Source organism: Podarcis bocagei (assembly GCF_964188305.1).
Source record: "Podarcis bocagei genome assembly, chromosome: 3".
Taxonomy (NCBI): Eukaryota; Metazoa; Chordata; class Lepidosauria; order Squamata; family Lacertidae; genus Podarcis; species Podarcis bocagei.
The window spans coordinates 78,108,235-78,134,051 of record NC_138127.1 but is presented as its reverse complement, the minus strand read 5'-3'; the positions used below and the strand labels follow the sequence as shown (position 1 = coordinate 78,134,051).

The 25,817-nt window shown below is 44.5% G+C and overlaps 1 protein-coding gene across 1 annotated transcript in view; it reads right to left on the bottom strand.

Annotated features, from left to right (window-relative positions):
* The window catches only part of PARP1 (poly(ADP-ribose) polymerase 1), a 36,030-nt gene that overhangs the window by 6,405 nt on the left and 3,808 nt on the right, over positions 1 to 25,817 (bottom strand). Inside the window, exons 2-19 of the mRNA XM_081186369.1 lie at positions 21,805 to 21,967; positions 21,299 to 21,414; positions 20,038 to 20,252; positions 16,853 to 16,949; positions 15,436 to 15,552; positions 12,782 to 12,958; positions 10,721 to 10,862; positions 9,796 to 9,936; positions 8,829 to 9,071; positions 8,543 to 8,611; positions 8,040 to 8,172; positions 6,887 to 7,082; positions 5,793 to 5,921; positions 5,343 to 5,426; positions 4,405 to 4,527; positions 3,239 to 3,367; positions 2,535 to 2,633; positions 968 to 1,120 (exon numbers count right to left, since the gene is read on the bottom strand). Coding sequence (XP_081042495.1) covers positions 968 to 1,120; positions 2,535 to 2,633; positions 3,239 to 3,367; positions 4,405 to 4,527; positions 5,343 to 5,426; positions 5,793 to 5,921; positions 6,887 to 7,082; positions 8,040 to 8,172; positions 8,543 to 8,611; positions 8,829 to 9,071; positions 9,796 to 9,936; positions 10,721 to 10,862; positions 12,782 to 12,958; positions 15,436 to 15,552; positions 16,853 to 16,949; positions 20,038 to 20,252; positions 21,299 to 21,414; positions 21,805 to 21,967 — 2,526 coding nt within the window. The remainder of the gene's footprint in view (positions 1 to 967; positions 1,121 to 2,534; positions 2,634 to 3,238; positions 3,368 to 4,404; positions 4,528 to 5,342; positions 5,427 to 5,792; positions 5,922 to 6,886; positions 7,083 to 8,039; positions 8,173 to 8,542; positions 8,612 to 8,828; positions 9,072 to 9,795; positions 9,937 to 10,720; positions 10,863 to 12,781; positions 12,959 to 15,435; positions 15,553 to 16,852; positions 16,950 to 20,037; positions 20,253 to 21,298; positions 21,415 to 21,804; positions 21,968 to 25,817) is intronic.

Below are 25,817 nucleotides of genomic sequence, written 5' to 3'. Positions count from 1 at the left end.
GGCTAACAACATTTTGAAAAGCTAGATATTATCCTTGGCTGTAAAAGCTTTAGCCACTTTGGACCTTGAAAGGCAGGGCAGAAATGATTTTGAAATAAAATAATGCGTACATCTTGCCAGAATTCTGAATGTAGGGGAAAAGGCAGGCTTACAAAAATTTATTTGGGCAGTTTGACTAGTATGCCTCATTCTCTCTCCACTTTAGCAGGCGGAGACATGCTACTTACGTAGACATATGCAAAAACATTCATACCCCGAGCTGTATTAGAGGAATACTTTCTTGAGCAATTATCTTAATGGAATGTTTTTGAAGGTTGTTTTGGCTAGCCTGAGCCACATTAATATGGTTTCCAATGGTACATCTCCAGGCAAGTAGTAGATTAGATGTTTAGTCGTTCCCCCTACTTCTGATGTTACGGTTACCAGGGCCATTGCTTACGCAGACTGAACAGCACCAGCCGCCATGCAAGGAGGAGTTATCGGCAGGCTTGGGGGAAACTCCAAAGTTTGCAGAAGTTCAGAATCAAAGGAAAAATATATTCAGAACCTTTAGGACGGGGAGAGGCAATGTGGTGCCCCACAGATGTTGCTGGGCTACAAATTCCATGACCATGGGCCATACTGACTGGGGCAGGTGGGTGTTGCAGTTCAGCAGCATCTAGATGACATCATACTGGCTACCCCCAGTGCGGACCGCACATGCTCAGTAGCTGACTGATTAGGAGCTGATGGAATACTGACTGATTGTTGGGGAGAAAAAAGCCTTGAAAATAGGTGGGAGTGGAAATCTGGGAGTATCCACTGGAGGAAGGCATTGAACAGGAACTCCCCACATGGCAACATTTTGTTGCAGGTCACACTTCCTTCTTTCTATTGTACATGGAAACCAAAAAGGGGTTTTTTTGGGAGAGGGATTAAAAGTTCTGTTTCTACACACAATACACTAGCAAACTAGCCTTGTACATACCACAGGAGCTTCAGGAGGAGCTATTCGGAGACCCTGCGACAAGATGCCAGCGTAGTTGGTTGTGCGAGAACCGTGCCAGAGCAACTGACGGTTGTGCAACTCCTGGAATGGCCTATAACGCTGACCTTCTCCTTCCCGCTCAATCTTGAAAATCTTCGGAAGGGATGGAGAGGTGTGGAGAAGAGAGGGAACGAACCATACATCAAGATATGTGATCACTGAAAAACCATTTCACAAGCTGCCTTATACTAAAGACCATTGGTCTACCTAGCTCAGTAATGTCTATGCTGATTGGGAGAAGCCTTTCAGACAATGGTCTCTCCCAGCCCTATATGGAGACGCCAGGGACTGGACCTGGAACCTTGTGCATGCAAGGCTGATGTTTACCACTACAGCTACAGCTTGTCCTTGCTGCTGTGGGTTACAGTTCATGGCTAGTGAGCTTAACCATGAGCCTGATTTGGATGATACACTCAGTCAAGCCTTGAAAGGCAGCAGAAAGGACCACGGAGGAGCAAAGCGGCTGCCAAGTTCTTGCCCAGATGCCCACGTGCCCTCGTGTTCAGCTTGGCACATCATGAAGAACAGGCCACAAACACAGCACACACGTGGGCCTTGCCAGCACAAGTTATACACAAAATGTTAAATTCAGAATTCTCTGGGAAAATTAAATCTTCCAGATTGCTTGAGATATGGAAATGCTTGATGCCACATTTCGTTTCAGCCATCTAAGAATTAAGGTGGCTTTGAAGGTTCGAATTTCCATACTTTAGACTTGGGTTTGGGGGGAAAAACCACTTGACCAAAAATGAACGAGACAGCTGCATGGGCTGGGTTTTCATGTGACCTGGGACTGGGGAATCCCAGACAGGCTATTGACCAAGAAAGAAGAATATGAAAAGAGAAGACTCAATCCCATGGCCCATCCCATCCTCAATCCTTAACCTGCAAAAACAAAACAAAATAAAACCCACAACTGTCCTGTCTGGATTTTCTAGGTCAGCATTCTTCTCCTACAGCCACCACCCAGATGCCTATGTGAAGCCCACAAGCAAGACATGAGACCTCCTCTTGCACCCCAGCAACTGGCATTCCAACTGGTATTTATTTCCCACCCTTCACCCAAAGGTCATATAGTGAGCAACTCACAGAGCCTCACTCACAGAAGAAGAGTTTGGATTTGATATCCCGCTTTATCACTACCCGAAGGAGTCTCAAAGCGGCTAACATTCTCCTTTCCCTTCCTTCCCCACAACAAACACTCTGTGAGGTGAGTGGGGCTGAGATACTTCAAAGAAGTGTGACTGGCCCAAGGTCACCCAGCAGCTGCATGTGGAGGAGCGGAGACGCAAACCCGGTTCACCAGATTACGAGTCTACCGCTCTTAACCACTACACCACACTGGCTCTCAGAAGAGCTTGTGTTCCTTTACTATAGTTTTTCACATATGGAATACTATTCTACACAAAGGTTAGTTCAGAACCGGTCATTTTACTTGTTTTATTGTCTGTTAAAATGACCGATTTTGAATTTAAACAATTATTTTCGATCCCCAGTCAGAACCTACCTCCATGACTTTCAAGTCATACGCGTTGTGGGTGCTTGCATGGGTATTCTTAACATATTGTTTTAGGATCTTCGCTTCTTCCGAGTCTTTATCTACTACCTTTGAAGGAAAATAATGGGGGAAAGTATTGAAAACCTGAAGTGAAAAGAATGCTAAGAACACATTAGGCCATTAAAAGTATTACACAATTTAAATGATTTCATGTTCCTATTGAGCCGGGAGGTTTGGCCTTATTTTGAAAGGGGACAATGACAAGAAAAAAAACTGGTTCAGCACCCATGAGTGAGGACATTTTCTCAGAGGTATCCTGTGGTTGATCCTGAAAGCCCAGCTGAGTGGCATCCAGGGAGTAGCAAAGACTAGACTGCAGACAGGACCACTTCTCCTAAGGCAGGAAATCTGGCTTTGGTGCTCTTCCGGCTCTTCTTCATAAACCTATCTCCCTTTAAATAGGGGTTCAGAAAGAGACAGCCAAGGCACAGACGGAAGGCCTGACCCTAGAGGTGTCTTTGAAGCTTATTTACCCTGGGAGTAAGTTGAACCCAGGTTGAAATTGTGTCCCTTGTCTGGTATCTCCAAGCAAATAACAAAATGTGCTTTGTAGGTATAGCCATCCAAACTGCCTGTCAACACTGGGTGGGTGTCTTCAGCTTGTGTTGTTTTGAGATATACAACAGCCTTGTTTCTGTGCCATGATATCTTACCTTGATATCTGTTTTGAGCTTTTCATAGTTCACATCTATTGGATCTTTATCCCCATCCTGACCCCCACTTCTGAGTAGGCTGTAGGCGACCTCAATGTCAAGCAGATTGTCCAACATCTCCACCTTGGACTTGATAAAACAAGAAGATGTGGTTATTCTTGGCAGCAAACACATTTCATGGCCTAAGGACTTAGCCCCAATAGATTGTGTGGGGATCTATATGTCACATTGCTACTAAGGAAGTCAGATACAAGGTCAGCAGCAACTTCTTGTTAACAGTAAAATTTTTGTCCCAGATTTAAGCCTGTCAACATGGTTCCTCCCCTTCCACTCATTTCCCCCCACAAAACAATCCATGAGGTTGATTAAGCTGAGGGCTGGTGATAGGTCACCCACTAAGTTTTAAGGCAGAACAAGGATATGAACCCAAATCTCTCTGGTTCAGTTCCAACACCCTACTCTCTCTGAACACAATTCAAAGTGTGGGTGCTGACCTTCAAGGCCCTAAATGGCCTCGGCCCAGCTTCGAGGGCCTTCTGGTGGTTCCCTCACTGCAAGAAGTGAGATTCAGGGAACCAGGCAGAGGGCCTTCTCGGTAGTGGCACCCGCCCTGTGGAACACCCTCCCATCAGATGTCAAGGAAATAAACAACTATCTGACTTTTAGAAGATATCTGAAGGCAGCCCTGTTTAGGGAAGCTTGTAATGTTTGGTGTTTTACTGTGTTTTTAATATTCTGTTGGGAGCCACCCAGTGTGGCTGGGTATAAATAATAACAACAACAACTTCTTCTTCTTCTTCTTCTTCTTCTTCTTCTTCTTCTTCTTCTTCTTCTTCTTCTGCTATGCTGATCTCTCTCTGCTCAGTGGGCCTCTGGTGAAGGGGCAGTTCACTCTCGCCTGATGTCTGAACTCATCACATTCAGAGAGATTCCCACCCCCCTCTTCCATTGCTCCATCCATTTTGTCTCCCCCCTCTGTCCATTCATGCCCCCTAATATGCACCTACATTCTGGGCTTCCCTCCACCCCACCTGAAATCAGCCTGAAGTGTGCAGACTGCCCATCTGCTCTGGGAGTTGGTACACAATTTATTTTATTTCTGTGCTTTAAGGACCAGCTGTCAAAACTAAATGCTGCCGTTTGTGCCAGAGCTTCCCCATCAATACCTTAATGTAATCTAGATTATTTAAAAGAGGAGGCTTCTTCATCCCAAAGTCATGGGGGATCAGAGTGTAGAAGCGGTTGGAAAGATCCAATATCTGTGAATCGGTGCCACCATCAGAAACTGCCTACATAAAAAGGAAAAGCAACGAAATAAAAATAATAATAAAAATCAGCAAATATGTGTACCTGAGTGACTTCACTTACAAAAAGCTAGGCTTAGCTCAGGCCACACATTTATAACTTTAGCAAGAACAAGTTTTCTTGAAAACCAATACTTCCGTAAAATCAGCTCTCCCATTTATTTTCAATTCAATTCAATCTTGTTCACAAATCCATCACAAATCAAGTTAATAGAGTCAGACGGGCCCTAAAAGACAGTTACGTTTATTTGAATCTGTCTTACATTTATTTTAAAACAGCAAGCATGAACTCTTAAAATGCTTGCTTAGGACTTGAAGATTTTCCTTTGTAATATGCTGAACAAGTAAGCAGGGAGCAAAGTACAGACTTGGGCTCAATCCCAATTCCCATTTCTGGTCACGTTCTTGGGTGTGCAGTGAAGAACTCTTCCTACAGTAATATTAGGCCAAACTAGCTGACAGTGCAGCCCCACCGAATTTAACAAGAGAGTTTATAAAAGCTGTCAATGTAGCTTGACTTCCATGGAATGCCAAGCCATACACTTCAAAGGCCTCAGCTGAGAAATAATCACATAATCAAATCACACCCTTCTGGCACAGCCATTCTGATGAACAAGAAACAAGAGAAAGAGAAAGAGAATAGAGCAACCCTTTCACTATATAACAAAGACTCTTCATCTTACCTTCATGAAAAGGGAGGTTTAGGGGAAAATAGAAGTGCAATTTTTGGGAGGGGAGAAGCGCTAAGAATTCAAGAGTTCCCTCAACCATTCCAAAGGTGCCTTTTATTTCATCCTCACCTGATGCACCTCATTAAGGATGGAGTATGCACTCTGGATTTGTCTCTTGCTTAGCTTCCCCAAAGGCATCTTCTGGAGGTCAATCTGGCAATGAGATAAATGGAAGGAATCAACGTGAGACTTGTCGTTATGTGAAAACGTTCAGAGATTGCTTATTGAAAAGCTCAATGTCTTAAAGTAGAATGTTCAACGAAGAGAACAGATAAACTTTTTTTTTTAACGAGTTATCTGTTTAAAGGTCTATTTAAGAGCTTCGCACTCTGAAGATGCCGTAAGTGCTGTATCACCTCAGTTTCATGTGGGGGACTTTCTCATCATTGAGTGCCGCCACCACTGACTACTGAACCCCATGGGAAAACGGCTAGTGTTAAGAAAGCACTGGTGCCACTGTATCACACGGTGAACAAAAGGGAGAGCGACAAAGGGGTTAAGCCAAGGATGCCTAGTAACCTCAAATTCCACCATGGCTTTCTTCATGCTTTCCACATCAAATATCATCTTGATAAGGTCCTGGACTGCCTTAGGAAGCTTGGACTTGGTTCCTGCACTCACGGTCAGCTTCTTCACTGCTTCTTCATCCTATGGAGGGGAGGAAAGACCACCAATATCTGTTTACACGTGCAGAGATTCTGAAGCAAGAATGGATGCTGATTAAATACTCCCAGTTGAAGATGTTCATGCAGTTTTCTAGTGATCTTATAGCTCAGGCATTTCCACCCCACCCCAAAGCATTTAAAGCAAAATCCTAGCACTGTGTTTTGAATCATCTGGTTCAATAGATTTTTTTTTTCTGTAAAAGAAATAAGATTGATTTCCAGTTGCGTCCAATTAATTTCCCAAAATTCAGGGATTCCTTTTTAAAATACACCATGAATTTTATTAATCTAGATTTCCAAGATAGCCTACAAAAGAGAACCATAAAACAAATATAAAACAGATCAAAAACATCAGAAACAAAAGCAGTTATTGTAGCAACAGTAAAAATACAAAAAGCAGTAGATATAAAATCAGTTAAAATCCTGGGCAATCTCCCCCCACCCCCAATGCTTGGGAAATTCAAGTCCAGAGCTAGTACGTTTGCATATTATTATTATTAGTATTAGTAGTTCTTGTCTGTTTGGATATAGCAAAATCATTGATATTTGCCGGTAGCATATATTTTAAAGCTATATTTCTGTAGCATGGGATTAACAATAGGTAAACAACAGTGAATGTTACAAGCCCTTATGGTTGCCAAAAGACTTCTACTTCCAGCCTGGCAAGATAAACACCCCCTGTCCATCACACAGCTGTCTGAGGACCTCATTGTCCTTGCAACATCTGAAGCTGTTTTTTAAAAAAATGAAATTATTTTTTAATAAATTTTGTGTGGGTACCTATTTCAACAGCTGTGGGTCTTATATCGACTCAAATGTTTAATTTTAGATGGAAGTTCACACATGCACATTTGTGTTAAAAACCTGCTGTTTGGACTTCTCATAAGTATTTCCTGCTTGTGTGATCTTTGATACAGTTGCAATTTTAAACAGGGTCACCCAAGTTACCTGCCCATAGTCTATTTCCAGAGGATAGAATTTTTTGGGATATTTAGTGAAATTCTTGGAATGCCACGAGTTGCCCGTCTTTTCCTCATACAGATTCAGGAAGTGCTCAACGGCTTCTTCTTTCGATGGCATCTGTTCTAGCTTGTTGCTTCCAATGACTGTGCCGACACGTCCCCAAGAGCGGAATACCCAGTATCTAAATTCAGAGGGAAAGGGGAGAAATTGGCAGGTGGAATCAACCTCGATGGTTTTCTCCATATATTGCTGGACCACAACTCCCATCATCTCTTAACATCCTGGCTGGGGCAGAGATATTTCCTGCATAAGAGTTTCTTCAGAACTCAAACAGCACACTTTGAACTGTACACAGCTTTTGATCGAGTGTAACAACAAAGGCAGATGCTGAACAAAGGAAAGAACAATCTTGATTGATAGGCTTGCTTGATGTCACTCAAGACAGATAAGATTGTCTACAAAGGGGTTTGAAGGTAAGGAAACTAAACAGTTTTTTCTGGGCAGAAAATAAAGTCTGACATTTCCATCAAAGTCAAAAGTAAATTAAAAAAGGACAGTGACCATTTCCCCTTGCTGCTGGGATTTAAGGTTAAGTTGATTCAGGTTTCTGGCTCTCCATTTTGTTTTACTTTTTTTTAACCTGTTCTTGCGAGCTGCCTTGCTCCTTCCAGCCCAACTGATGAGGGCCTGAAAGGTAGGATATGAACACTTTAATCAATCAATTCACAATAGCAGCAATAGGGGGTCCTCCTGACTTTGTTGTGCCGGTTTAAAACCAACAGTAAGACAAAAACCTTTTTATTAAACTTCAAACATAAATGGCACAGACTAACTCTTGTGTTTGCATTCAAGTCCATGAGAGTCTATGCCATACAATAACTCTGTTACATCTTCAAAGGAGACACAGACAGGACTAAGGGTGCTGCCCTATGCAAGTATCAGCAGAGAGAGCCACCTAGTTCAATAGGATCTACTCCAAGGTAAGTGTGTAGAGAACTTAGGAACCCCCCTGCTGGATCAGACCAAAGGTCTATCTTTTGTTCAAGGCTCGCAAAAAAAATGATTCAAACAGAGGAGCCAAGAAGGAGAAAAATTAGCAGCACACCTTCTATTTGGGAAGGGAGGAAGAAAGGCATACCTGATTTCTCGGTCATCTTCCAACAGCTGAAGCTTGTAATACGAATTTGTTCCTTTAGTAATATCTACCAGCCCAAGAGTGGCACTGAAGATTTTGCCACCCTTTTCAAAGACATGGGCAGAATCTTCCAAGCCTGTAAAAAAAAGGCAGTCAACCATAGACAGGGGGAAACGCATTTGACCCTTATCCAAATTATTGTTTTAACTTGAACACATAGCACAGAGATGCTGAAATACATCCCCCCTCCCTTTCCCTGAAGCGCACCTAGAGACATTACAAAGGGGCTTCTCGACACATGGAATTTATTTACTTATGGTGTTCTACAACCTGTCCCCAAACCGTAAAAGGACAGAGTGGTTGCACCCTTTTAAAAGTTGTGAAGAGGGAATTTCAGTTTACTATGCAAACTGCACTTGCTGAAATTCCCTCTTCTGGACAACTATTCAAAGTGTAGGAGTCCTGTCACCTTCTGGCAACCCTAAAGTAGATGTAGAAATGGTCACCTGAATCGGGATCCACAGCAGCTCCTCCTTTAACTGTCAGCTTCATCTTCTTTTCCGCTTTGCTCGTTCCTGGATCAGGAGAGGGAGAGAGGCAGTGTTAAGCTGTATTTTATAGTGTTGTAAATTCCAGCTCCACAATTCTGTGATTCTAAGTCTTCCCTCCACTAATCACCTCCTTAATTTCAGGAGTGAACCCCGAAACTGGCTGCTAGGATGAGGTCTACCCTGAATGTAACAAATGCCAAGAACAGTAGTAAAAAAACTGGGAGTCCCGTGGGTTTTTCACCTTGCTCTTCTTTGACCTTCCCGGTACTTTTCGTGTTTGACTGTCCGCTGGATTTTCCTCCCACGGGAACCGCGTTGTGCTCCTGCTTAACCTCAGCGCCCCAGGGAGAAAGAGAATGGAGCGAAAGCAGCTCCTGAAAACCCTTGCTGGAGGACTGCACATCCTGGAGAAATTCCTCAGAGACAACGCGCACCTGGGCCTCCTTCACTTCTTCCATTTTCTTGTTCATTTTATCAACCTCTTCTGGAAAAGGGAAGCAGAGCACGCTGTGCCATTGTTCTTGCAATTTTCTTGCCCATGCAAGTTATTTTAATTTAACTTATGAACCACTTCCCACGAAACATCCCAAAACAATTACCAACAAAGACACTGATAGCACACAACAACCATAAAACATATAAAAACCAATTTCAAAGCCAACGCAGATACTGACCAGCATAAGATTCTCTGCTCAAGAGGCTTGTTGAAAAAGGGTGGACATCACTAGGCACCAAAATGACAATAAGAGGTGCTCATCTGATATGTAATAGGAGGGCGTTTCAAAGGGTAGGTGGCACCACAATAACATCCCAATGCCTGAACTAGGGCTAGAAGTTATCTGGTTTTCAGCGTGATATATCACCAGCTAAATGCTGTGATATACTGATATATCACAATGTCTGAAATAAGGATGGAGCTATATAGAGGCATTGGCTGGCTTCACGGTTTTTCCCACATTGTGATTTTTGCACACAATGCACCACACACATGGTGATTCGCGATATATTTCCAGGTCAAAAATGATGAAACCAGTATCACGTTAGGGGCTTCAAATTGGCTTTAGACAATAGATCAATCTATCGCCCAGTCCTAGACTGCACTGTACTTCTTCTTTTCATATTAACTAGTTACCTCATCTAACGTCACCCTCTTCTCCTACTGGGAGTCTTCCTGTTTCTTAACACCGCCCATTAAGAGCATTACTCACTTTGTGAGCTGATGCACAGATCAGCTTTGTTCGCAGTAGCCGTCACCTTTCCTCCAAGTTCCTCAATGACAGACTTGATTTCATCCTTGTTCTTCGACAGTTTTCCAACGATCAAAATCTTCATGCTACTTAACGGTTTATCTGGCAGTTCAAAGGTAAACACAGACTGTGTGATGTACAGGAGACACAAAAAACTCTGAACATATTGAGAACCCCCCTCCCCACATCAAGGTTACCCAAATTTTAAGAAAATGTGTATGAATTGCTTACTTTATAGAGTTTATTACATGAAGTTACATGAAGGTCAAGTTCTTAATCACCACCAAGACTTTGCCTGGCACTGCCTACAAGCATTAAAACTTGTATTTGCATCATGCAGGCTAGCATCTTTCCACCTCCACCCCCCCCGGCCTAAAGCCTTCCATATGTTTTGGATTACAACTCCCATCATCCTTTACCATTGGCTGATGGAAGTTGTAGTCTAGCATGTGATGGGCACCAGGGTTGGGGAAGAGTGTTGTAAGTTGTTAGTTTGGAGCTTCCCAAACTGTGTGTCACGACATGTTAAAAGAGAGTCGGCTGCAGTCTGTAGGTGTGCCATATGAACACTCCCTGCACTCCTCCTGGGGCTCGAAAAAGGGCTTAGTTTAACCTCCAGTTTGCTGGAAGAACTGAATTACTGTGTCGCGAAATGTCTCAAAAGTGGGTCACCAACAGGAAAAGTTTGGAAAGCTCTTGTGTTAGTTGATATCAGGGGGCTTATTATGCTCCAGTTAGCCAGTAGGTGGCAGCAAGAGGACAGAAAAAGGCCATTTCTGCCCTGTGCTTTCCTCACCCCTTTCAGCCAATTCTGCAAACATTTTGGAAACTTTTCTTCAGCAAATCAGTTTCTCTTTAGTATGAACAACGCCTGCAGGTTATTTACCTGCTGGTGCAGCTGAGTTCTCTGTAATATGGGTAGCAACTGTTGGAGGAAGTGCTGAGTTTTCAGAGGCAGCCTCTGGAGGGAATGCTCTATCCTGCTTCTTAAATTTGAATTTCTTTAGATAAGCAATTTCTCGGAACTCCTGCGTTTTGGGTAAGAAAAGTTAACACACGTGAGAAGATCCCACAGGCTACTACAATGATCAAAATCAACTTAATTCAGAGAATAATATTTGCTATTGTGAAGATTCCTCTGCACAACTAGAGGCCTGCTTCTCTCCAGTAAATGTAATTCACCTTAGACTTGAAGCCACACACAATTTCTTTCAAGGGGTTTGGGAGCTGCACAGTCAGGTGAAAAACAATGCTGTCCAGGGTTGTAAAGACTGCGGAGAGAATAACTGGGTGCACTCTTCCCACCTTGGATCAAATCTATGCTTCCAGGTGCCATAAGAAAGCTGCAGAGATAGCGCAGGATAGTGCGCACCCTGGAAATGATCTCTTTCAGCTTCTGCCTTCTGGAAGAAGGTTATAAAGACTAGGACTAGCCGCCTGAGAAACAGTTTCTATCCAAATGCGATTTTGGTTTTAAACACAGTGTAAGGAGTCCCTATGGGAGTATATTGTATTTAAAAATGGGGTATCAGAGTTTTCAGGGGGCTAACCAGGCTGGGATAGCAGGCTTGTTTGGTTTTTGAATGTCTTATGTAGATTTTTCAATGTCATTGTTCTGTATGGGACAATGACAATAAAGATCATTGTATCGTAAATACATTTTTGCTTAGAATTCCCCTCTGCATTCCGAACTCAGTGGAGGGGGGGGGGGAGGTTTTGCTGGGAATCTAGGCTGCACCCCCGTTACCCATCCCAGACAGGGCTCTAACCATTTCTGCTTAATAAAACCAAAAATCCCCGCGTTTGTGATGGCAGCACAGCCCAGCAGGCTGATTTACTGCAAGCTTGCTCTTTCTTACAATAAAGCACTGGAACAGATCGTGCTGGAGTTTTGGACGCCCTCCTTTGGCATCCTTGCGTCAAACCACTCGAGTACACAGGCTCCCCTTGGGACCTGCGGTTCAGAACAGGAATTGCTTAGATGCATTTGACCAACCCTGGGCCAACCAAAGCAAGCCTGGCTCTGCCAACTGTGGAAAAAATACCATATTTTTCACCCTATAGGATGCACTTTTCCCCCTCCAAAAATGAAGGGGAAATATGTGTGCGTCCTATGGGGCGAATGCAGGCTTTCGCTGAAGCCTGGAGAGCGAGAGGGGTCGGTGCGCACCGACCCCTCTCGCTCTCCAGGCTTCAGGAAGCTATCCGCAAGCCGTGGGAGAGCTGCACGACTTCGCGCAGCTCTCCCATGGCTTGGGGAGAGCTGCCTGCACCCTGAAGCCTGGGGGGGGGGGGCGCTGAGCTCAGCGCGCCCCCAGGCTTCGGGCTTCGGGCAGCTCTCCCACCGCTAGCGGAGAGCTTGCCTGCACCCAGAAGCTTGGGGAGAGCTGAGCTCAGCACGTCCCAAGCTTCGGGCTTCGTGCAGCTTCCGCAGCCTAGGGAGCCCTGCGGGACTTCCCGCAGGGCTCCCTAGGCTGTGGATAGCAGCCTGCTGCCTGGAGCGTGGGGCGCGCTGCAGCAGAGCGCCCCGCACTTCAGGCAGACATCCACAGCCTGCTGCCCGGAGCACGGGGCGCGCTGAAGCCGCAGCTGCGGGTGGATAATTTTTTTTCTTTATTCCCCCCCCCCCAAAAAAACTAGGTGGGTCCTATGGGGCGAAAAATACGGCACTCCTAGAGATGGAGAGAGGAAGGGATGGAAAAACGAGAGAAGTATCTGTCTCCTCCTTTCTCTCCTAACCCCCAAGGCTGAAGATGGAGCGAGGCAGCTGTGCGTGGGACAGAGCCAGTCCAATTTCTCCGGTCCAGCCCAAACCTATTTTCATCAGAATGATGGTGAGGGAGGCAGGAGAAGGGATGACAGTACTGGGCGGCACATGGAGACTATTTGTTTGTGTAGCTATTAAATAAATTAAAATATGCAGTTAAAAACATGATGCACTGCCTACCTTTGGGATTACCCAGTCTTTCCTTTTGGGAGTCTGCGTCTTGGCAACACACTTGGTCCAACCGGTGATGTAGCGTGTACAGTAGTAAGCGTCGCCCTTGAACACAAACTGCCCTTTGCACTCCTCACAGGGCAGCAGAGCCCCAAAGGCCATGCCATCTGCAACACAGTCCAAGATCTAAAAAAGCCATGAAAAGACAAGAAAAAAGAAAGAAAGAAGGAAAAGAGGAAGTATTTATTGCACCATACTACTCATAGATCACCAACTCAGGACCTCACTCTGCAGCAAGATGGCCTGCAGCTATACAGTGGTACCTCGGGTTAAGTACTTAATTCGTTCTGGAGGTCCGTTCTTTTTTTTAATAATATTTATTGCTTTTAAAAGTTACAAAAAAGTAGAAGAAAGAGAGAAGAGACAAAAAAGAAAAAAGAAAAAAAAGACAAGAAAAAACAAAAACAATACAATATATAAACAATACGAACCAACCCTAAACCCATTAAACTAAACACATAAACAAAGCAAGACAAAAACAATAACATCCCTCCTTTTCCATACTCTGTCCTTCATTCCCTTGTTTCCTCGACTTCCTCACACCTCCCTTCTTGTATCCCACTTCTAGTACTTGTTTCAGCAAATCCTTTCCATCTTTCTCTATTTTCTGTCATATTATAAATAACATATTCTTTAACCTTATTTCCCATTAAAGGTAAATTACTTATATACACCCAACTTCTTATAGCATTTCTGCTAAATCCATAAAATATCATTCCACCCTTTTTCTAACAGTCATTACTTTAACAAAATTTCTAAATAAACACTTTAAATTTTCCAGTAATCTTCCACTATCTCCTCTCCCTGGCTTCGGATTCTGCCAGTCCTTAGAATATTTTTATGACAGCAAGTTGTGTTTTTAATATTGTGTTTTATTAGTGTAATCCACTCTGGGACTTTAGGGTGAAGGGCAGGTAATCAATAAACAGTAATGATAATAACTGTGGAATGCTTTCCTCAGGGAGGCTCATCCAGTGCCTTCATTACATATCTTTAGGCACTAGGCTAATATGTTTCTCTATAACCAGAGCTTTGGCTGATTAAGCTTTCTTTGGCTTTTAAAATATTTGTGGGAAGTGGGTTACTGGGTGTTTTTTATTATCACCATGTATTTTGTGTTGTCATTTTGTGTTTCTATGAACCTCCCAGGGTGGATACAAATCAATGATTTTAAAATAAAATAAAATTGGATTTTAAAAATAAAATGCTTTTGTAGGAAAAATCTTTTTAAAGATAGTTTTCTATTTATGTTACATTATAGTCCAAAGGCTTTAAGGTTTTAAGTTTTTCATGTGTGCTAAAACTCAGTCTAAGAAAATTTATTATTCCAAAAATGAAACTTTCCTCTGGTTGTAAATATTAACATTATACCAGCAAGAATGAGTCTTTCCTTAAAAAATGATTTAAATCAAATCCACCCTGGAATTGCCCTGTGATCTCTGAATGAAAGTCAGTATGCAACAATAATAAATGATGATAATGATAATAATGGTAATGATAATGAACAAGCATAATGATCATCTGGCATATTCTATTTGCTCTTTATTTTGAAACTGACAATAGTACAGGCACCTCAGAGGGCAGGAGATTGAACCAGCGGTTGGAAATTGTAATGAAGTAGTTTTTGGCTAAACATTAAAAGAACATTCCCAACGAGCTGTTCAGCAGTAGAACAGACTGTCTCAGGAGGCGGTGGGCTCTCCTTTGCTGGAAATATTTAAGCAGAGGCTGGACAGTCATGTCAGGGACAGCGTGGCTGATTCCTACATGGCAGGCCTTGGACTAAGCTGTGGGCTAGAAGAGGTGATCTCCTAGCTCCCTTCCAGCTCTACAAATGTTTCCAGCCATCCAGAGAACATCCAGTCACAAGAGCATACTGACCATTTCCAATTTGTCCGCCTTCAGAAGAATCTCGACTCACGTATGGCTCTACTTATGTACGATTCCAGTTACAACCTTGAGTAGGTGTTTCAACTTATGAACTTTCCTCTAGATACGAACAGAGGCCTTGCCAGTAGCCTGGAGCTTGCCCGGCCGGCTGCAGAGCAGTGCTGGGGCCTCCGCCACCAGGCAGAGGCCTCCAGTTTGCCAGAGCTCACCACACTGGCTGCAGAGCAGCACTGAGGCCCCGTCCCACCCCCGAAGCTGTGGAAGAGGTGCCGCCTCTATGGTCTCGTTAGACAGTAAAATCCGTGCTAAATTGCTGTTTTAGGGGGTGTTTTTCATCGTCTAGAATGGATCAATTCACTTTTCCATTACTTTCTATGGAAAAGTGTGCCTCTACTTATGTACGTTTCTAGTTATGACTAGACCTCCGGAACGGATTATGGTTGTAAGTAGAGGTTCCACTGTACTGAATAGCTCCTCTCTCAATTTTATCTTGTGAACCGCCCCAAGATCTTCAGGTGAAGGGCAACAAAATTAACACTTCCCTACATGCAGACGCAAATCACATTCTTCTTGAAGCTATTAAGAGCAGGGCTTTCCCTCCATAAACGTTTCACTTTGTCAACATTTACCTAAATGTAATTAACGTGCAAGGAGTGTTAATACAGAGCAAGCATGTAGTCAAAATGTCATCTACAGGAAAGCATCCAACTCACAGCGGATTCCCCAGAAGGAATGTCCTGCTTGTTGGCTTTCAGGAGCTCTTTCAGGTCGTTGGTGGAACAAGCTTTCTTCAACTCATCTTTGATGTTCCAAATCAATTCTGTCTGTTCCTGTAGAAGAGAACAGCACAGGTAAAAAAAGATTTATTTCTTAATGGAACTATTAAAGTGCAGTACAGTGGTACCTCGGGTTACAAACGCTTCAGGTTACAAACACTTTGGGTTACAAACTCCGCTAACCCGGAAGTAGTACCTCGAGTTGAGAACTTTGCCCCAGGATGAGAATGGAAATCGCGCGCTGGCAGTGCGGAGGCAGCGGGAGGCCCCGTTAGCGAAAGCGCGCCTCAAGTTAAGAACGGTTTCAGGTTAAGAATGGACCTCTGGAACGAATTTAAGTTCGTAACCCGAGGTACCACTGTACATGCAAGACACATGACAAGGAACATTGCAGGGGATTATGTTACGGTAAAATGCTATCTTCCATATCAGGACTGGGCAACCTAAGCCTGAAGGGCTGCATAGATTAATTTCATATGGAAAGTGAGGTGAGGTGGAGAAAACGTAGGTGGAGCAGAAGGTGTGGCAGACAGAGAAAAAGGGGGTGCCCCATGTTGGAAGTGCAACAGCAGGGATCATTCAGTTTGTATCCTAATGGTTAATTCTGTTGTTAGCAATTCGGCTAACAAAGGAGTGGAGGTTAGGGCTGGGCGATATCAGCTTTTCAACACTGCGGAATATCGCCAGCCAAACATTGCGGTCTGGCGATATACTACGATGTTAAAAAAAACAAGCTGCATTGGCCTCAGCTTGCGAGGCGCCAGGGAAAATTGCTGCAGCTCTCACCGTGGGAGCTGAGGCAGTTTCACTCCAGTGCCTAGGGGACTGGGGCAAGGCAGCTTCTTTGTACAGCTCATCTGGGGGGCAGGAGGGCTCCCCATCCCCAGCAGAGCCATCCCCGGTGCTCCCCCCGCTTGTGTGGGAGCCAGCGCCCAGCTGGGGGATCCTCAGCTGAGCAGTTTAAAGAGGCAGAGGAAGGAACAAACTGTATTGGTGCCTCACCAATGCAGCTTTTTTCTCACTCTGTGCAGTATGAGGCCAGATTGGGATAGCGGTTTCACTCAGGAATATATTGCTGGGTGAAACCACCACCGCTCCTGAGTCTCCTGGTTTGTTTATGAGGTGCAGCCAATGTTTGTTTTTGGCTTACTGACTGTGATCTGCTTGGAGCAAATCTTGCATATATGCTTGGATTCCAAACCGCTTTGGGACGGAGGCAATGCAGAAAGGACAATCTCTGCTTTTATTCCATACGTCCGCACTGCTTTTGAATTCCCCCACAGAAGGTAGTTCAAGAGTGTTTAGTCAGTGAGAAGCAAACTAAGAAACAAAGAGAAGTCACTGAGAAACACACCTTCAGCAACTTCTCCTGTTTAGACTGTTTTTCTTTCTCCTTTTTTGGTTTCTTTTTTGAGACCACGTTGGCATCCACCTCATCTCCTTTTCTCTTCCTGGAGGAGAAAGAAAACTCACGTCAGTAGTTACTCAAAAGTTAGCCCATCAGCTCCATTTACTAGTTCTTGGGCAGCACCAGTTTATGATGCAGTGGCATCGCAATGGGGGGGGGGGCAGGGGGGCGGAACGCCCTGGGTTCCATGTCTGCAGGGGTGATAAGTCGCAGCCGCATGTGGAGGATCCTCCATTCACGGCTGCAGCAGCGAGCAGAGGATTCCTGGCGCCAAACCGCTAAGTACAGCGCATGTGTGGCGTAGCATGCATGCGCTGTACATAGCGACACTGCACACGCGCTGTATAGCGGTTTGAAGCTAGCGCTGCTCCAGCGCCATATGGACGGTGCCGGGATCCTCCGTTTGCGGCTGGAGTGGCGACAAACTGCTATACAGCGCATGTGCAGCGGCGCTATGTACGGCATATGCGTCGTACATAGCGACGCTACACATGCGCCCTACGTAGCGACGCTCACCCCGGGTGTCACGACATCTTCTTTCGCCCGTTATGATGGACTGTATATTTGGCATAGGCTTTCCCCTTCCTTTCTTTGCAGCTTTTACACGTATCTGTGAGATCTGTTTCAAGTATCCCCATCATCAAAATGCAAATCACGAAACTGAAAAGTGCCCAGAAATGGTTTAACACTTTGAGATACATTGAGCTAAATGGAAAATTGGTTAAATGTTGTTAACTGAAAACACCACAAGAAGATCACAGAAACATTTCCTCTTCTCTTTGTTCCTGTGCTGGCGGGGCCCTCCCTTTCCTACTTTGAGCTTAGAGATTGGTCAAGTGCTTGGGACTTCTGTCTCCAGTCCCAGATTGCAGTCCTAGAACACCTTGCAACCAGCTTCCTGAACAAAGAAAGCCCATCTTACCTACCCCTTCCTCAAAGCATTAGCTGAATGGCCATTTAAAAGGTATCTTTCTCCTCAGCTATCTTGATGCTCTACAGCAGGGATGGGGAAACTGCAGCATTCCAGATGCTGTTGGACTCCCTCTCCCTTCAGGCCCAGCCAAGGCAGTCAATTTTCAGGGATGATGGGAGTTATAGACTAACCACATCTGGAGAGCCTTAGGTTCCCCACTTAATACCAATGGCACTAAGACTGCAGCCTCTTTCCCACTACTGAAATCAAAGCATTTCCCTTGATCATTTTCACCACACTCTTGCCAAAAGGTCATGAGGTCTTCTCGCCCTACCTGGAGACAATGGGAATGAACAGGGGACCTTCTGCATGCAAAGCAGATGCCCTATGACTCAACCTCTGGTCCCTTCCCCTAGGAATGAAAAGGAAGCGACTGAACTGCGCCACAATGCCTTGTTTGGTCTTCAGGTGCAAAGATCTGCCTATTAAATGAGAAAGCTTCTTGAAAGTCCAGCCATTTTTGAAGACCTAGATATGTCTCTGCTGCATGTGAACTTTTTACATGACTGCATGTACAGAAACCAAGAATCTAAGTGATTTCAAACTAGCAACGCGATGACAAATGAAGCTGCTTTTAGCACTGACACCAAGCGAAGTTATTTTCCACCATGATTCTAGCACCGTTCTGTGCTTCTGTAGTAACCTGGCAAGCAAATGCAAATATTTCATTATGGAAGGGGTGCAGGAGCATTAATGAAAAATTATCTCCTTTGAAAATGGAAGCAAAAGCCCCCCACCCCGGAAGCTTTTGCATAGTCAAAGCCTCCATGATTAGTCTCAGTTGCCAGAGCAAATCATTTATCCAGCTTCAGACTCCTATGCTGCTCTGGGTGTGAGGCAAAGCAGCAGCCTCAAAATAGACAAGGGAAGAAAGCATGCAAATCTGATCCCTTGGTTGCAAGCAAGAGCTGACGAGTGTAAACATGGCATAGAAGCGACTTTCCTAAGAGGGGCTGGGTGCTTTGTCTGGCTCACAATACCATCCAAGTGTTGAAGTAAGGCTTGTACAGTCATACCTCATGTTGCGTCCACTTCAGGTTGCATTTTTTTCGGGTTGTGGACTGCCGAAACCCAGAAGTACCAGAACAGGTTACTTCCAGGTTTCTGCAGTCACGCCTGCGCAGAAGTGCTAAATCGCGCTTTGCGCCTGCGCAGAAGCACCGAATTGCAACCTGCACCTGCGCAGACGTGGGTTGCGAACGCTGCGGGTTGCGAATGTGCATCCTGCAGAGATCACATTCGCAACTCGAGCGTCCACTGTATATATATTTCATGAGCTCCAGAGGTCTGAACAGCCTCAGCTAGAAGTTGGGTATTTAGCATTTGTCCACACTTCCACTTATCCCGTGCCTAGAAAGCATGGATGTGAGTGGTTTTTTGCTTGCCCCATGCTTTCTAGGCATGAGTCTGAGAGGATGTCTGTTTGCCCCACAGCTTTCCCTGGAAAACCCAACTCTTTAACACTGAATCAGAGCAAATGGGAAAAAACCCCAGTTGACATTTGCTCCGTGGCAGAGATCGGGTTTCCCCAGGGGAAAGAGAGGGACAAAAGGAAATCTGGATTAGTGCCGAATGTTATGTTTCTCAAACTTGGATCCTCAGCTGGACAACAACTCCCATCAACATTAGCTAGCAGCACCAGTGGTCAGGGATGATGGGATTTGAAGTCCAACAATGCTGGGGACCCAAGTTTGAGAAACACTGGTCCCACACTGTGCAACCATCTTATGTTTGTAGGCACTCCCGCTGTACCAAAGGAGACCCTGTTAAGGGCTTCACACAAGCAACCACTGCAGCTTAGTCAAGACACCTTACTCCCTGTGCCACTAGGGCAGAACAACGGGCAGCCTATTATCTGTGACTATGAAGTGCCACCTTGCTGATGAGCAGCCCAGCATGACCAGGTAACTCCATGAACCAAGAAGGTCAAATTACAGGACTTCAGTCTGAGCAACTTGTCTCGCAAGGAAGGTTAAGACTACCCAAGCCCCCTGCCTGAGCTGTCTCCTGACAGCTCTCTGAACACCCTCTCTACAGGGAGTGGAAAACTGAAGAAAGACCTTTTAAAGTTTCTGGCATTACTGTGCCTGACTCACAATTGCCTGAGCTACTGCTGCGTCGACAGAAATCCTGCCTTCTTTTGGCATACTCAACATACCCTTCATTCTTGACTGCAGGCAGCTGCTTTTTCAGAGTCTCTTTATCTTCAGCATTCAGGAGCCCAAAGCCTAACAGCTGAGAGGCACTAAAAGAGGCAAGAAACCCCAGATCTGCTCTGCGGCTGACAAAACAGGCTGGGTGGTACCAGTTGTCTATCATCCCCAACTGGGGCTTTTCGGGATGCACCATTTTCTTTGAAATCCTGATTTGACCCTGCAGGAGAGAATGGGAGAAGGAGGGCGGATTAAATAAATGAGTGAGACCATACAACTGTCTGTGTTACCGGCTTCACGTAAGCCAAACTATGGCTTGCTGTGAATAAGCAAGCATGCTGGAACCCCCTTCATTCCTCCCCCAGTTCTGATGCTGCCACACTGGGGACTCAGCTATACAGCTGCAAATAAAATATTTTAAGTGTGTTGTAAAGTGCAATTTACAAATGTGACACTAGATGGCGACAGTGAGCTATGGCAAATTCAATGTATTTTCTTCAAAACTTTTTTTAAAAACGCATTTTCACAGCATTTTTTATTTGTGTGTAGATTCCATCTACTGCTAGTTTGTCTTGCTCGAAATAAACCATGAGCTGCAAAACTGGCCAGGATGTTCTCTCCCGGCACCAGCATGCTTGCACTTTCACAGTAAGCCATAGTTCGGCTTACCGTTATGTGCAAAAAGGCCAGAGAATTTTTATACACAAATTCACACTATAGTGGCTAAGTCAGCTCTTATACCAAACACGTGAGCTCCACAAGTTTGTAAAAGGTTGCATGAGTTATTGACAGAAGGTTGAGGAAAAATATGTATATTAAAAGACAGTAATGAAGCATTAATCTCATTAATTTCCACCCTATTAATTAAATTAATCAGTGCCTCTAATTTGTGCAGAAAGGTCCACAACTACAGATTATGCTCTAAAAGGAGGCAATTTTTGCCAATTCCCCCTTTAGCCCCCAGCCACATTATTCTAGAGAATTTCTCAACCCTCCACAGTACAGGAAGATTGGAACCTGCTTTATATAGAGTGGGATCATTAGTCCATCCAGCTCAGTAATGCCTACACTGGCTGGCAGCAGCTCTTCATGGTTTCAGACTTGGGACATTCCCAGCTCTACCTGGAGATGCCGGGACTGAACATGGGACCTTCTACATGCAAAGCAGATGCTCAAAGACCAAGCTACGGCCCTTCCTGAAAAGGATTTATACATTACGAGTGCTATAACTCATATTACAGACACAGAATTGGACACCTATTTTACCTTTTCTATCTTCTGATCACAGCCTTTGCAGGTGCTTCTGTTGGACTTTGCATATTCTGCGGCAAAATCGTTTAAACTTTTATCACTTTTGCCACCTCCCTCTTGGTCACCTTTGCCTGGAAAACAAACAATATATATTTATATATAAACATTATATTTATTAGATAAATGTCCAGCATTTCCCTGCATGGACCTCTGGGTAGTGAACATGGGTTAAATCTAACCCTGAAGAGACCATTTGGAATCTACGTCTGAAAAAAGAGAGAGGCTGAACAAAAACCATTTTCTCCAGTCCTCAAGCTGAAAACTTGCAAATGTCCATGGCAACTACATGGGAGGCTGATTCTTGTTGACAGCCGGTTTCCTTGCATCCAGGACACCTTCCACACATCTGGGGCAGCAACTAGCCCACAAGCCTGGGAACCCAAATCGCCCAAAGCTGCTTGATATCTGGGCTCATACAGCAAGCAGATATCTCTTTCGAGAGCCACTAAACATTTGCCTACCTGTTCCGGCGCCGCCACTTTCTATGGACTTCTTGATTTTCTCCTGATCTTCCCAACGCAGTTCCGAGAAGCCGACCACGTCGGTGTGGGACACCAGTCGAGCCCGCTTCCAGAAGCAGGAGAAGTGGTGCCAGTGGGGTACTTTGCCATCAAACATGGGGGACTAAGAAGAAAAGAATGGCAAGAATAAGAAAAGGAGAGGAAGAAACTCAAATATGAACATGGCTATCCCATTTGGGGTGTGGGTGTAGGAACCCAATGTAATTCTTTCCCAGCTTATAATGTATTTTATAACCTCACCCTCTACCAGAGCATCACCCCTCCATCCTTCATCATTTTACCAAAGCACTGCAGAGGCTGTTTAGCTACTATCCTGGCCACAGCTACACCTTAAAGCAGTATTATGCCACTTTAAACAACCATGGCTTGCCCCCAAAGAACCCTAGGAACTGTAGTCTGTTAAGGGTGCTGAGAGTTGTTAGGAGACCCCCATTCCGCTCACAGAACTACATTTCCCAGAGTTCCCTAGGAAGAGGGACTGATTGTTAAACCACTCCAGGAATTCTTAATTTAAACTCATTTTTAGTCTTATCGGAGCGAGTTCCCTTCTACGGTACATAAGAGGCTACAGTAATTAGGTGGCATAAAAATGGTCAAAATAAATATTGAATTAAATTAAACATTCTCCACAATTCAATCTTACTTTTAGGTCTGGGAATAGGTAGATAAAAGGTGGCAGTAAGAGGTTAATGCATTTCAGGGTATTCAAAAAATGGCATAGGCTTGGGAGATGGGTGCAGACATGTTGAAGCTCTCAGGTATCAAGAACACAGATTAGAGCAGAGTAACAAAAAAAAGAAGAAGACAGAAGCCCTATGAAATATCCTGTCTTCTACTGACGCCCTTGAAATGCTTCACACAGGAATGTAATCTCATTTAGCTGATAAATGACTCCAGACAGCAGATGCTAGGGTTTTTTCATGAAGCGCCTGAAGTATTGTGAACGGCAGAGCAGAACGTAGCATAACCTCCCATCATTATTACCAAGTAATCCTAAACGCTCTAAAAGCTGAAACGTGAGCAGCGGCCTCTTCAGAACAACGTTAAGTGTCCTCAGGTAAAGGCTCACAAAGGAGGCAGCACCTCTCGTGATTCAAGGCCCTACTCCAATGCAACAAGGTTGAGGTGAAACTGACACCCCACTCAATACCATTCTGATGCAAACTCACTCAGGGCCCCAGAAATTGTAATAGGTGGTTGGGGAGAGCCACCTGTCAGTCACCAAACGTCACAGGACAACCTCAAAGACGTGCAGTCAGTCCCAATCTGCTGAATGGTATTTTCTGAAAGCAGAGCCTCCCAAGCCTCCCCAGTTTTCCAATGGGGAACTCCCTAGTGTAGCTGATCCCAGTGGGGTTCACTGTCAGAGAGACCCACTTGCAAAGGAACAAATCAGGGATGCACACAAAGCTCCCAATTATTCCTTTGTGATCACGTCCTTACGTATGAAGCCAGGTGTGGGCAGTTTGGGAAAATCACCTCATGGGTTCATAATTTATAATGCTTCCCTTTTTTATTGTACACCTATTTTTCTATTTTGAATGCGTATCAGCAAAATTTTGGAGCTGTGTTAGAAACGCAGATATATATAAGCTAATAGCCAAATGGAACCTTAAAGCTAGGTTGTGGTCGCCACAATAGGATGTCTAGGCACCGGTTTTTTTGGCAATGAAAATAATAATAATAATTATTGTTATTAATTTCTATACCACTTTATATTTCAAAGAAAAAAAATCTCAAAGCAGTTTATAACACATTAAAACATCAAATAAAACAATATGGAATAAAACCAATTCAAGCGTCAAGGGAAATATTTCAGATCCTTCTCTAAGTGACTTTTTGCTTTCCCCATAATTATTTAACTACTTAATTTATATAGCTGCCCCACAACAGAAGTACACTTGGAAGCCAGTGTGGTATGGTGGTGAAGAGTGTGGGACTAGAACATGAGAAATCAGGATTCAAATCCCCACTCAGACATGAACCTCACTGGGTGACCCTGGGCCAGGCTCTTAACCTACCTCAGAGGGTCATTTTAGGGATTAACTGAGGAGGGGAATAAACCATGTACTCCTTGGAGGAAAAGCTGGGATATAAATGCAATAAATCAGCTCTTCTGCTTACTTGCTTAAGAAAACTGGAGGGGCCAGCCAGGTGGAGTTGTCAGTCGCCAACCTGGGATCCAGAGATCTCCACATGGTTGCAATTGGACCTGCACCAGTTGCAAAATGTGCCTGGCACCTGGGGAATTTCAAACACTGTTTTGGAGTATCGGTTACACAGGAACGTAGGAAGCTTCCTCATAAGTCAGACCATTGATCTGACTAAAGCTCAACAGTGTATGAGAGGGCACATTCCTAAACCTACCTGGAGATGCCTTCTAAATGCCCTGAGCCATAGTTCTTCCTCTTCATATGAATAAATGAATAACATAGGATCATAAGAAGGTGTCTTATACCGAGACAGACACTTGGTCCATTTAACTTGGTCCATTTACACTGACTGGCAGTGGTTCCTCAGGATTCAGGATTCTTGGGAGATGCCAGGAGTTGAAACTTAGACCTTCATTATTCAATGCAGACGCTCTACCACTGAACAATGCAAATTGAATACTAAGAGTTTTTCCCAACATTAGTCATATTCAGAGCAGACCACCTGAAATTAATAGACATGACTAACATCCATTAATTTCAACAGGTCTACTCTGAGTAAAAGTTTTACTACCTAGATCTGCATAATTCTCTTTTCTCCCTAGCTTGTTTCTGAAAAGGTGAAATTGGTTACCAATGCCTTCCTCATACCAGTGTTCCCAGGAAGCTACCAGTTCTGACTGTTGCATTTCCTAAACGACAACTGCAACATGGAAAAAGGAGGAAATGCTGTTGCGCAAACAAATGAGGATGGCTGCTCAATGTTATCAGGAAACACCCTCCAACTCTTATAGTGGATGCTTTCCTGACCTAAGCTATTACTCACTAATGGCTAATGATCTTGGCAAAGAAAATGCAACAAAGCCCTTGCTGATAACACCAGAAGTCTCTTAAAAGGGAGGGGTGGAGAATGTGCAACCAAGTCATTTAATACAACGGTTGTAAAATACCGTATTTTTCACTCTATAGGACGCACCCAAGCAAAGGACGCACCTAGTTTTTAGAGGAGGAAAACAAGTAAAAAATATTTTGAATCAAATCAGTGTCGGGGCTGAAGGGGGAAGCCCGGAGTTTCCCCATAAAGCCCGGCATCCCCAAGCTAGAACAGCGAGACGGAGGGCTGCGCAGCGCTCCATCTCTCTGTTCTGGCTTTGGGGACAGCCTTTCAAGCCTCCGCAGGGCAGCAGGGCAGCGCGCAGCTAACCCCGAAGCCTTTGGAGCGCAGTGCGAGGTCCCGCTGTGCTCCAAAGGCTTCAGGGATAGCCACCTGATAGTCTTGCTCTCCCGGCTTCAGCAAAAGGAACCCGAAACCTTTGGAGCACAGCACGAGGTACCGCTGCACTCCAAAGGCTTCAGGTGGCTATCCCTGAAGCCTGGAGAGCGAGAGGGGTCGGTGCGCACCGACCCCTCTTGATCTCCAGGCTTCAGCAAAAGCAACGCGTAGTCCCGTCCCCCCCAAGGTCTGAGGGACAGTGGACCAGCCCCCTGCTGAAAAAGTTTGCTGACCCCTGTTCTAGAGAGCCCTTAACCTTCTGGAATATACAGGGACCAGAAGGAGGAATTGGACCAAAAAACCCAAAACACTTCCAGTGAGAGAATTGTGCGAGTGGAGCTCTGCTCATGGGAATTTTGGATTCAACCCTGTATCCTCAGCTACACTGCTTTTTCTGCTGTGGAAACCCTGCCTTGCAACCTCGGCACACTGCAGAGGATTTGGGGTCATATTCTAGGCCTTAGAATCTAAGGTAAATCTATTCAGATCATGGTAATATAAAGCATACAGCAGATGAAAAAGTATTCCTC